The sequence below is a fragment of the Somniosus microcephalus genome, unplaced genomic scaffold (assembly GCF_052327205.1).
Source record: "Somniosus microcephalus isolate GS21.2 unplaced genomic scaffold, FLI_Smic_1.0 unresolved_chr2, whole genome shotgun sequence".
NCBI lineage: Eukaryota > Metazoa > Chordata > Chondrichthyes > Squaliformes > Somniosidae > Somniosus > Somniosus microcephalus.
The window spans coordinates 30,766,837-30,779,666 of NW_028225180.1; the positions used below are offsets into that span (position 1 = coordinate 30,766,837).

General features: G+C 51.9%; 1 protein-coding gene across 1 annotated transcript; it reads right to left on the reverse strand.

Moving 5' to 3' along the window:
- Positions 1 to 10,095: 10,095 nt before the first annotated feature.
- On the reverse strand, positions 10,096 to 12,097 carry LOC147092414 (putative G protein-coupled receptor 139). Its single transcript, XM_085975588.1, has 2 exons — positions 12,028 to 12,097; positions 10,096 to 11,608 (listed from the first exon to the last, which is right to left on the reverse strand). Exons 1-2 carry the CDS (start codon positions 12,095 to 12,097, stop codon positions 10,689 to 10,691), a joined length of 990 nt encoding a protein of 329 aa, XP_085831714.1. The 3' UTR covers positions 10,096 to 10,688.
- Between the last annotated feature and the right edge of the window lie 733 nt (positions 12,098 to 12,830).

Here is a 12,830-nt window from a genome sequence, read left to right on the forward strand (position 1 = left end):
AAATAAAAAGCTTTATTTAACAAACTCAGGGCCCTTCCCACATGAAACAGAAAAACAGACAAGACCCCCAAAAAACAGTCACAAACATATCTCACTCCCACAACCTGGGGAGGAATAACAAAAATTGTCCTTCCAATTGGCCTTCATCCTCGGCCTTACCAAAATAAGCCCCCCCCCTCCAGAACACAAACACCCCCATATAAAAAAAACAGTTGGCAACACACTCTACTTGGTGTGCCGAGAGGGCGAGTCCTTGTGCAGGCTTCTCCGGCCCCTGCCCGACCTGTTGCTCCACCTCAACCTGGGCCCTGTGGGTGTTGCAAGGCTGGGGGAAGGCTCCTGAGGGGCACAATGTGTGATGGCAGATGCCCTTGGGGGTCGGCCTAGACGAGGTCCGGCCCTGGAGGGGCCGGCTGCTGACAGCTGCAGCTGTGGCTGGCCAGCATCAGTCTCTCCAGCAGCTCGTCGCACCTTGGCTGGGGGAGTGGCAGTGGCAGCTGCAGCAATGGGGGCAAGCTGGCTGATGCCAGGCGCTCGCTGGTCGCCAGAGACACTGGCACTCGGCCGGCCTGGCACTGCAGCAAACACAGCAATCTGGTGAAGGCCAGACCGCTGTGCTGCAGCAGGGTGGCGGGTGCCCTGGCGATGCTTCTGTGACACAGCGAGTGTGGCAGAAGTGAGTGCGCGAACTGCCCTGGTCTGTGCCCGCGTCAGATCAGCCAGTGTCTGGACGGCACCACTCATGAACTCGCGACTCGCGTCCTGTGCTGCCGCGAGTTGGTTGACACCCCTGGCCTGTGCTGCCGCGAGTTGCTCGACACCCCTGGCCTGTGCTGCCGCGAGTTGCTCGACACCCCTGGCCTGTGAGTCCCCGAAATTGGCCACACTATGAGCCAGGGACTCAATGGCCTGAGGCAAATGTCCCACAACCCCCATGAACTCTTTGTGGTGCCGCTCCAAGGCCGCAGACATTTCATCAAGGAGGCGCACCTCCTGGGCGAGGACCGTCTCCGGACTGGAGGGCGGACTCCCCCCCTGGGGAGAAGGCTGCCGAGCTGCCCGACCCTTCCCGCGTGCCTGGACGCCACTGGGCCCAGCAACTGTCCTCCCCTGCAACACATCCCACCTCTGGGGAGAAGGCAGCCGTGCTGCCCGACCCTTCCCGCGTGCCTGGACGCCACTGGGCCCAGGAGCTACACCCCCCTGCAACACTTCCCCCTGGCTCTCCTCCAGGCAAGACGTGTCCCCTCCATTGCCATCCCCTGGCACGGATGAGGGTTTCCCCGATGTGCTGCCTTCCTCTTGGTCCTCGTCGTCCTCCTCTTCCGAGGGACTGGCACTCTCAGCTTCAGGGACCTCCTCCTCACCAGCTGAAAGCAGGAAGGCACAAGAGTAGCTTTAGAGTGAGGACAGGGCGTCAGCGAGGGAGGCATGAGTGGTGCCATTATGCGCATTGGTGGGACAGTGGCAAAGGATGTAGATCTGAAGCGCAAGGGGAACCAGAGAGGTCCAAACGGTCATGTCCTTACCATTGGGTCCCAGCACAGGGTCGGCATCTCCAATAGCAACGGGGCCAGTCACCCGGCCACGCACAAGTCGAGCCACGCTCTCCTCCAGCTGACTGAGCTGCTGGAACTGGGGACGGCCTCCCCCGGTGACAGTCTGGCTCTTCAAATTCTGCGCCAGCTTGGCCTGCAAGAGAAAGAACGGCCTCTAAGTACAGTGTGGTGCCCTGTTGTTGTGTGCACTGCCTCCCATGGTCGAATAGCTTGGCCAGTGTGGTGCCCTGTTGTTGTGTGCACTGCCTCCCATGGTCGAATAGCTTGGCCAGTGTGTTAAGTGCAGAGAGTGCTATTGATGATCATGCCAGTGCCATAGCTGCAGGAGGAGGGCTAACCATTAGGCCTTTGAGGTCCCTTTGCCCATAATGTGAGGTGCACATGCAAGGATGAGGAGGACACTGGAAAGGGTACTCACCCTGACCAACCGACTAAGGTCGTTGTACTTCTTGCGGCATTGGTCAGCAGTCCTGGGGACATCGCTGTTGGCTGACACCCTCAGGGCGATTTCCCTCCAGGCTCTCCTGTACTGCCTCCTGGGAGCCTTCTTGCCACTGTCCGGGCACAAGATCTCTCTGTTCTTTCCCAACCCCCTAAGCAGCACCCTCAAAGCATGCTCTGAGAAGCGCTGCGCTCGTTCACGGGCCTTCTGCATGGCTTCAGGCGCTATTTGGGTCCACCAGCAGTGTTCAGGCCTAGCTGCAGGGCTCCACTATCCAGGGCGTGGCTGCAGACAAAGTCGACCCTTCCCCCTTTAAGAGCTGGCCGGCGTCAGGGTGTCTGCTGTCAATCAAAACATGACCGCACCGGTGCTGTGCCCGGCCTCGGCGTTATCAGTCCGCACCGCCGGCTTTGCGCCTAAAGATAGGAGTGCAACGCCAGTTTCAGCGCTCGCCCAAACTCCTTGGCCAAATCTACTGAATTTCGGCGAAGTGGCCTCCACTTTCCGGCGGGCGCTAACTTTAGCGCCCGCCCGACTTTACCGCCCCAAAAGTGGCTATACTGAATTTCTAGGCCCATATACACAACATCAACTGTACTATCCTCAACAATCCTCTTAGTTACTCCATGAAAGGACTCGATCAACTTAGTAAAACATGATTCCCCATGAAAATATCCATGCTGGCTTTCATTGATTAACCCACATTTTCCAAGTGCCAATTAAGTTCCTGTCGGATTATTGTCTCTAAATGTTTCTGCACGACGTTAGGCTGACTGGCCTGCAATTAGTAGATTTATCCCTCTCCCGTTTTTTAAACGGGGTGCAATGTTTGCGATGTACCACTACTCTGGCAGCTCTCCCATATCTAAGGTGGATTGGAACATTTAGCGACTGCAGAGCCTCTGCAATTTCAACCCTTACTTCCCTCAGCTACCAAGTATACAGCCCATTTGGACCAGGTGACTTTTCTATTTTGAGCGCAACCAACCTTTCATGTACCTCATTTTTATTTACGTTCTTCCTATCCAATTTCTCAACTATCACCTACTTTACTGTAACATTCGCACCATCGTTTTCTTTAGTGAAGTCACATGCAAAGTATTCATTCTGAACCCAAGCTAGACCTCCTGCCTGCACAAGAAAATCTCCGTTTTGTTCTGTAATTGGCCCCATCCTTTGGATTGCCACGTTCCAGGACAATCGCTGCACCACCAGCCTCTTCACACCCTGCCGATGGCGAACAACTTACTATCCTTCTGAACTCGCTGTGGCTGCGGGGTTACCAGCCCCTGGAACATGTGATCGAGCAAATTCTCAGCCCTACAATGACGCCAGCCGCCCCTCAAGCTCAGAAACACTGAGCTAAAGTTCGAGCAGATGGAGACACTTCATGGACATGTGATTATCATGGATAGGTGAAGCGCCCTGGAGTTCCAACATGTCACCTGAATATCCACTGTTGTTATCAATGTAAGTTGCAGCATTTAAATTCAACAGTGACAGAAATCACGATGGAAGCGTAAGGAGATTTTGAAAATAAATTACCATTAATTTAAATTAAACGAAAGTTCGTAAGACTAAATTTAATTTGAAATAAATTAAATCAAATGAAATTAAACTAATTACATTAAATTAAATCTAGTTTATTATATAGCACTTTAGGCATTACATAATTAAAGTCCGATTTGAATTGCCCAGTGATATTTCTTCCAATCCTCTTATATCCTTTGCTTGTAGAGTTGTAGAGTGAACTGATATTCTGGGACTGACGGACTTGGTGTTGGGTTTTACTCCGCTAACTTGTTGGTACGGCGGAATTTCGGGACTGGGGGAAATTACATCTGGCCATTGAGAAAGCCGAAGCGTTCTGACACAGACACTGATCGGCGGCAGCATTTCCTGTTCTCAGACACTCAGACTGTGACCTCACTTCCTGCGGCCCATCGTGAAGAGCGCCACATTCTGGAGTGTCGGGCTCCTGATGACTTAGCGAGTGCTTCAAAAGTGAATCTGTTTCGTCACACTTCTGTCACTAACAGCCAATGAGTTCAACGCTCAAGCGATTCTGTAACATGTCACCAATTATATTCAGGAAACCTGCATCTTTCGCTCCTTGCAGTTTGTTTGTAGCGCAGATTTATTTTACTTTTTCAATTCGAGGATAATAAATAAATCACTACTGTTTTTTAGGGATCATTAGGATTGTGGACATCAGCTCTGGGCATTGGTTTTCTTAACAATAATATAAATCAAGATGTATTTAATTCCGGCTGAGTTAAAGATCCCTTTACATTCTTCTTGCATTGAGTGGAACAAAAGGCAGATGCCGATGTTAAGGGCGGCCGTCCGCCCCTCGATGGAGCTCTGTAATCCTCCACTAACAGTCTAAATCCACAGAACACTCTGCACTGTTATACAAAGACATCCAATGCGATCATCCTGTTCCGACATGTTGATACGCGATGGAGAACTTCGCGTGAGTTACACCCCAAATTTTTAAGTCTTCTTTCGATCCAATTGTGCAATACATTTTTAATAACATTTAAATCTGTTACTGTGTCTAAGAATTTATGAGAGACTAGGGGCTAGATTTTCAGTTGCTAGCACCAGCAGTTAGCGCCTTAAGAGAAGTGGTTTTCGGGCGCTATGCGTGTAGCGCCCGTGCGCAGCGCTGTTTGCACCTCGCCCCAAATTAAGTTGCCCGTTAGCGCCGGCGCAAAGTTTAGCGCCCGGCCAGATGCGCACGCAGAAAATGACGTCACATCCTCGTGCAACGCCCTTTGGCCGCCCCGATTCCAAACTTCAGTCAGACCGCCCCATTGTGCGGCTGGCGGCCGGAGCGTTTGGAAAAAGGAACGCAACACAACCAGCGCGGGCCCCGGGGGGCGTGAATTAAAGGGGACGTGCTCTCCAGTATAAAGGCCAGCCTTTTTTCAGAAAACACTCTTGTGCAACGCATTTCTGGAGACACAACAAGGAGGATAGCTAACTGGTTTCAAGCAGCAAGAGCTCAGGTATTTTTGGACTCAGGCCAGAGCGCTGCAACTGGCCTTTTGGAAATTTGAGTGTTTGCCAGGATTTGATGGGGGTTGCATGGGGTGCCAACGCGGAGCTGCAGCTCCATGTCCGTAGGGCTCGCAGACGCATTGTGAGAGGGGCAGCCCTGGCTAGAGGCAGAGGGGGCTACAGGCGTCGGCCACGTAGGCCTTACCCAGTCAGGCTATACCGCCAGCAGCGCTCCTACCTAAACATGAGTGCCGCGCGATGTGTTAAAAGGCTCCGATTCCGAAAGGAGGTGATTGCAGAGATCTGCCACCTGCTTCGCCGAGATCTGCGGCCAAAGCTCAGGTGCAGGACGTCTCTGTCGGTGGAAGTGAAGGTGACGGTGGCATTGAACTTCTATGCCACCGGCTCCTTCCAATACGCTGCTGGGGACATAGCAAACATCTCCCAGTATGGCGCACATCGCTGCATCCGCCAGGTGACCGAAGCACTGTTCAGAAGGAGAAGCCAATTCATCTCCTTCCCCATGGCCCTGGAGAGCCAGCATCAGCGCGCATTGGGATTTTCCAGACTCGGGGAATTCCCCTTGGTGCAGGGCGCCATTGACTGTATGCATGTGGCTTTGCGGGCCCCTCTGGAGCATGGCGAGCAGTATCGCAACAGGAAGGGCTACCATTCTCTGAATGTGCAGCTGGTGTGTGACCACAAGCAGCGCATCATGGCAGTCAATGCCAGCTTCCCAGGCAGCAGCCACGATGCCTTTATCCTGCGGCAGAGTACTGTGCATGACATGTTCCAGGCACAGCCTCCCCCAAGAGGATGGCTACTCGGGGACAAAGGCTATCCTTTGTGCACCTGGCTCATGACCCCGCTCTGCGCGCCCCGGACCGATGCTGAAGATGCCTACAACGAGAGCCATCAAACCACCCACAACATCATCGAGCAAACTATTGGGGTCCTCAAGCAGCAGTTCCGCTGCCTTGATCGCTCCGGAGGAGCTCTCCAGTATTCGCTGGACCAGGTCTCCCAATTTGTGGTGGTTTGCTGCATGCTACACAACCTGGCTATCCGCAGGACTCAGGCACTGCCACCTGACGTTGGACCAGCGCCTCAGGAGGAGGAGCAGGAGGAGCATGAGGAGGAGGAGGAGGAGGAGCAGGAGTACGTTCCCAGGAGGGAGCGACCAGGGCCAAGGGCCGCACGACGCCACCTTATTACACGGTACTTCTAAGCCCCCTGTCAGGGAATGGCCAGGGGCCATGAGGGAAGATGAATGCAGCCGTCCGCAAGCCCTCAGCCGGCGAAGCCAACAAACACTAAGAAGAACAACCATGGAGACTGCATGAATAAAGATAATTATTTATTACACAAAAATGAAAAGCCCTTCCCACATGAATCCCCAAAAACAATAAACGGGCCCCACAAAAAGCCCAACAAACGACTCACTCGCACAAACTGGGCAGGAGTCACTCCACATTTCTTCAAACCGGGCCTCAACGTCGGCCTAACGCAAAAAATAAGCACTCCAACAACACAACCATGGGCAAAATAAAGATGGCCACCGCCATATAAAAGGAAAGCTGGCCACACCCTCTACTGAGTGGCCCGCGAGGGTGAGACCTTGCCCAGCCTTTTGCCTCCCCTGCCCGGCCTGCTGCTCTTTCGCAAGCTCTGCCCAGTGGCTGCTGCGAGGCTGGGGGAAGGCGCCTGAGGCTCAGGTGCCCTTCCGCCAGATGCCGCTGGGGGGCGGCCTACACGGCGTTTGGGCCTCGAGGGGCCGTCTGCTGAGTGGCGCACCTGAGCCTGGCCACCATCAGCTGCAGCTGCTTGCCCTTGACGCCCCAGTGGGGGAATGGCGGCGACGGATGGCGCAATGTGGGCCAGCTGGCGTCTGGGATGCGCTGGCTGGTGCTGTGGCACGGTGGCACTCGGCCGGGCCCACACTGCAGGATCCGCAACAATCAGCCGAGGGGCGGCTTGCTGGGATGGTCCAGCGCGGCGGCTGCCCTGGCGATGCCTGCCTGAGACAGCGCGTGTGGCAACAGTGAGTGCCCCTGTTGTCCTGCTGTGCGCCCGCATCACATCCGCCAGGGTCTTGACGGCATCAGTCAGCATGCGGCCACTCGCGGCAGTTGCTGCCCCGAACTCGCGCACACTGGTCGCCAGCGACTCGATGGCCTCAGGCATGCGCCCCACCACGCTCATGAGCTCCGTGTGGCGCCGGTCCGAATCCTCGGCCATCTTATCCAGCTTCCACACCTCCTCCGAGGTGAAGGTGTCCGGACTGGAGTCGCGACTCTCCCGCTGGGGAGGAGGGGGCCGAACTAGGGGACCCTTGCCACGTTGGTGGCGGCGAGTGTGCCGATCAGCAGCACTCCCCTCTGATCCTTGCCCACTTTGGGGGGAAGGCCGCAGGCCACGCGCACGGCTCCTGGGTGGCTGGACGCCACTGGTCCCAGAAGCTGCATTGCCCTGCGACAGTTCCTCCAGGCACTCGTCCAGTGAGGAGGTGTCAAGCATTTCCTCCTCTCCTGCGGGACGTGACTGTTCCCCCGATGGTCCGGCTTGCTCCTCCTCCTCCTCCTGCTCGGAGGTGCTGTCACTGGCAGCTTCAGGGTCCTGGTCGTCACCAGCTGAAAGCAGGAATGCACAAGAGTAGCTTCAGAGTGAGGAGACGGCGTCAGCGAGGGAGTTAGGACTGGTGGGATTCAGCGCATTGGTGGGACAGTGGCAAAGGAGGTAGCTCGGATGGGCCAGTGCGACGCGAGAGGGCAAAAAAGGCGAGGTCCTTACCATTGCCGGGCAGTGGAGGGTCAGCTACTCCGCACGCTGTGGGGACGAGCACACGGGCTCCCATGAGCACACACACGCGCTCCTCCAGCCGAGTGAGCTTCTGCAGCTTGGCGCGGCCACCCCTGGCACGGGCCTGGTGATTAAAGGCTACTTTAGCCTGCAAGAGAAAGGACGGGCTGTAAGTGCGCAGTGTAGCCCTGATGTAGTGTGCACTGCCTCCCATGGTGGAATAGCTTGGCCAGAGTGAAGCCCTGATGTAGTGTGCACTGCCTCCCATGGTGGAATAGCTTGGCCAGAGTGAAGCCCTGATGTAGTGTGCACAGCCTCCCATGGTGGAATAGCTTGGACAGAGTGAAGCCCTGATGTAGTGTGCACAGCCTCCCATGGTGGAATAGCTTGGCCAGAGTGTAGAGTGCCGATAGGCCAATTGATGCTCATGACTGTCCCAATGCTGCTGGCTGAGGGCTGGCCAATAGGACTTTCAGCTCCCTTTGCCCATCATGTCAGGTGTACATGCAAGAATGAGGAGGAGACTGGAAAGGGTACTCACCCTGACAATCCTGGTCAGGTCGTTGTATTTTTTACGACATTGTTTGTGGGTCCTGGGGGCATCGCCGGTGAACGTCACCCTCTGGGCGATCTGCTTCCAGGCTTTGGTGTAGTCGTGGTGGGTTGGATTCCTCCCACTCTCTGGAAACAAGATCTTGCGCCTCACCTCCAGAGCTGTGACCATTATGTCCAGATCACCCTCTGAGAAGCGCAGGGCACGCTGACGGGCCTTCTCTGGTGTTGCCATGACTCCCTGGGGCTGAGCAGCAGTGTTGAGGCCTCTTTGCAAGGCTGCAGTGTGCAGGGCATGGCAGCAGACCAATTCGTCCCTTCCCCCTTTAAGAGCTGGTCGGCGCCACGGGGTCTGCTGTCAGCCCAAAAATGACCGCACCCGCGCTGCGCCCCGCCTGGGCGCTATCCCTCTGGACCACCGGCTTAGCGCCTAAAGATAGTAGTGGAACGCCTCTTTTAGCGCTCCACCAACCTCTTAGGGCGAAGCCACTGAATTTCCGGCAACGGGGCGCTACTTTGGGGCGGGCGCTAACTTCGGGCGGGCGCTAAGGTTAGCGCCCCAAAACTGCCTATACTGAAAATCTAGCCCTAGGTTTCATCTACAAGGACTAAAATTTGACCCACAATCCAAACACTGCCCAACTGACTCTGACAGTAAAGGGTCTTGATACAATTGGAGGCTCCTTCAAAAGTGTCGGTATATTATCAATTACTATTCGGAAATAGAATACATGTCAATAATTCCGTGATTTGACTGTACTTTCCACCGCTTTAGTGGATTTTGTCGATTGGCAGCAGCGAATTTTACACCCACACAATTTTATTTTTCATTACAGTCAACGAAAAGGGAAATTCGGCGGGATGCATGACTGGCGCACAGTCCACTCCAGTCAGATTTTCGTCCAGGCCGAAATTGAAAATGACCTTAGCTTTAGAATATTCAGATTCCACTAATCCCAAATGGACTGATAATTACAGGCATACAATAGATGGTAGGCTCCGCGATAAAAATACAATCCGAATGGGCGAAAAAATGCATGCAAGCCAATCATTTTAAAATTAATATAAATCAACAGAACAATTACTATCTCCGGCGCCCATCAATCGCTGAAGGTGTGTAAAGATGGAGCTGAAACAGCGCTGTCTGTTTATATGTGTAACCCGGTAAACTGAATAGAACAACGGAAGCAGTCAGAGACAGTGCTCTGACTCTCTTACACATCCTGCAGTGTGAACAGTAGATTTACCCAGTTCGAGGAACAGGTTCTCTTCCACATCTTGCAACCTGCAACACATATACTCCAGAATAAATTGGAAAAAAGCTTTAACCGAGGCACTGAAATTATCGGACGAACAAAATGCTAGTTAATTGGCTCGAAACCTTATCTGAAGCCGTTACAGCGAGAAACACTCTCAAACCCAGGTCCTCAGTGGTGCCGGACGGAGCTATGAATACACGGCCTTGCACTGGGGGTACCCGTTCAATGCCAGTTGGTAAAGGGATGGGGATATTACATTCTTCTGTTAGTGCACTAACACACAGCGGAGTATTCCATGTAAATATCTGAGAGTCTTGATTACTGATCCATGCCTGAAATGCCCCGACTATAAATTCTTATTTCTTACACTGTGTTACCAGGTTACAAGGTCGCTGATTCACATTAATAACACGCAGATTCACCATGATACATTTAGTAACAGCAAGTAACAACTTTATTTAATGTTGCTGGACAGCCTTCAACTCATTCTCATTAATCAATACGTCAGGAAAAAAAAACAGGTAATACCGAGGCAACTCCAGTAAACATTCAAAACATGGTGAAACATCGCAACACTGAGAAGGGAACAGCGGCACCGCTCCTTATTCCCAGGAGAAGGGGTGAAGCGGCCCTTGCAGCTGCAATCAGTCCAAGCAACATTTTCATCAAACCTGCTGGAAAAAGTAACCGGACCGAGAGTTGAAAACGACAAAATCTTTCCCTAAAACTAGTGACTGATCCGAGCAATATCTGATAGAATTGATTACAGTCCTCTCAGGATCAGATATTAAACCCATTGATCAACTATTATATTCCACTGTTAAATTTCACTTCATCGCTGACATGTTTCATACATAAGGGGGAATGTCCTTGTTTAGAATGAGACACTCGGCCAAAGAACTGCGGAAAACCACAGTCCTTGTTGGCGTTAAATGCTACAAAGGGCCTCAAATATAGTCGCGTACCTGTGAGTTTTTACAAGAAAAACCCTTATGTAGCGGTTAGCAGAGGGAACCCCGGTCTAAGCTAGAACACGAGCTAGAACGGAATTCCAGCGTCCCTACCGAAGCTCTAGTTCGGCTTTCTTTCATGTTTAACCAATCTTAGAATCTGAGTCCAGGGAGATTTCAGCAGCTTCTTCAGCTCTTCTCTGAACTTCCTCTGGGTCGCTGCATAAATGCACGTGTTCGGGCAGGAACTCAAATGTTTCAGCATAGCTCCGGTTTCAGTGGCGATATACGCTGGGTTTGTGCGGTCGCCTCGATAATAATTGATGTTCGACATTCTGGTAATTAAAAAATTGACGGCAGCTGTCAGCCACAGCAATATAAAACTGCCCGATATAGCGAAGAGCAAAATGATGGATTTCCTTCGGCTCTCCATCTCTGGATCGCTCTGATTCTCACTGCTGTGACCCCGGAGTCCTCTGCGGGCTCTGCTGGCCACTAAAATACGTCTGACAGTCAAACAATTAAACAAGGCCATTAAGGTAAAGGGAAGCCAAACGAGCCATACAGTGTGAAACCAGAGATACGCTACACCTGAAGGGGAGGAAAAAAAAGCAACACTTGACCGACAGCCCCACTGCACGTTGTTAATTATTTGCTGAGATTCATATGCAAACAAAATGGCAATGCCCTTTAATAAGATTAGAACCGTGAACGCTGTTGTAACCATGACGGCAATTCTCTCGGTGCAATAATTTACTTTAAACTTCTGACAGCAGATAACTATAAATCGGTCAAATGTGAAGGAGACGGTGAACCAAACAGACAAATCGAAGGTGACAGCATTCATGTATAGATTGGACTTACACACGGGAGTCTGGGACAGGAATGAAAGTGGAAAGTGATAACTGAAAATATAATACACCATTACATTGAAGATCATGACCAGTAGATCTGCTGTTGCCATGGCCACCATGTAGACAGAGATACACTTGGAAAGGCCGCAGTTTCCTCGGGAGAGAATCACAATTGTCATCAGGTTCGCTGTAAGAAAGAGAGAGGAGAAAAATAATGTTCCAGCGTCTAATTGAATTATATATGGAGATACCTGTGGAGAGCATTTTACTCCATTCAGTGTGATTATCAACACGGAGCAGTGTGAGAACAGGATTAGTATTGGAGCCATTACCTGGGAAACCCACCCACACATTTAATGAGCTGCTGCACCGCTCACTCTGCACGGGGGGACAAAACGGTCCGGAAATCCGCTAAAATCCCTGTGTTTGAGCTTCAAAGAACATTGTAACATCAGTAATGTTATGGTATTAACGGGAACGTGGACAGCGTGGACACGCGGTCACTGTGTCATGCTGACATCCGTAAAACTGTTACTCTATCCAACATGCGATATGAACAGGGAGACGTTAACAACGATTAACAACAAGCAGGTTACAGTGGCTCACCGGGGACACCGAAAGCTGCGACAATCGGGTAGTAAATCTCTTTCATCAGCAGAATAGCTGGTCGCCCCATTTTCAGTGAGAATGGATCAATTCAGTTGGAGCTGAAAGACTGTGACTGGCGCACGGCTGAGACAGTAGAGGGGAACCTATACTTATCCACACATCAATCCGCCAGGGAGTCAATCAGGTTAACTCATAATTGGCATTAGTTACAGTCATTTAACAAATAGACTGAGGTAAGTTGCTTTTTTTTACTGTTAATTCCGATTAAGAGAAATCAATTAAATTGTTATTGTACAGTTTGAAAAACACACACAATACAAACATCCTTTACAAATGGAAACTGGAATCACCCACTACTAGAGCTGAACCTATTCCAGCAGAACTGGTTGAAACAGCTACAATGGCAGCCATCGCCCTGACCCAGCCCTTCACTGACTCCTAGTGCTCCAACGCCTCCAGAACAGGCGCTGAAACAAATCCAGTAATACATGAAACAGTCCTGCAGCATTAGAGATGACCTTGTTCCACTGGTAATATTAGCTCCCACAAATTACACTAGACGTGCCCCTGCTCCTCCACTGCGGGTGCTAACCAACATAGAAACATAGAAAATAGGAGCAGGAGTAGGCCATTCGGGCCTGCTCCGCCATTCAATATGATCATGGCTGAACCTCTATCTCAATACCATATTCCCGCTCTCTCCCCAAACCCCTTGAAGCCTTCTGTGTCTGCAAATATATCGATCTCTATCTTAAATATATTCAGTGACTTGGCATCCAGAGCCATCTGTGGTAGAGAAT

What these genes read in the sequence shown, in the direction of transcription:
- LOC147092414 (XM_085975588.1), bottom strand. Translation starts at nt 12,097, where the DNA reads ATGGGGCGACCAGCTATTCTGCTGATGAAAGAGATTTACTACCCGATT. An exon ending in CGCAGCTTTCGGTGTCCCCG is followed by an intron (nt 11,609 to 12,027) that starts GTGAGCCACTGT and finishes TCTTTCTTACAG; the next exon opens with CGAACCTGATGACAATTGTG.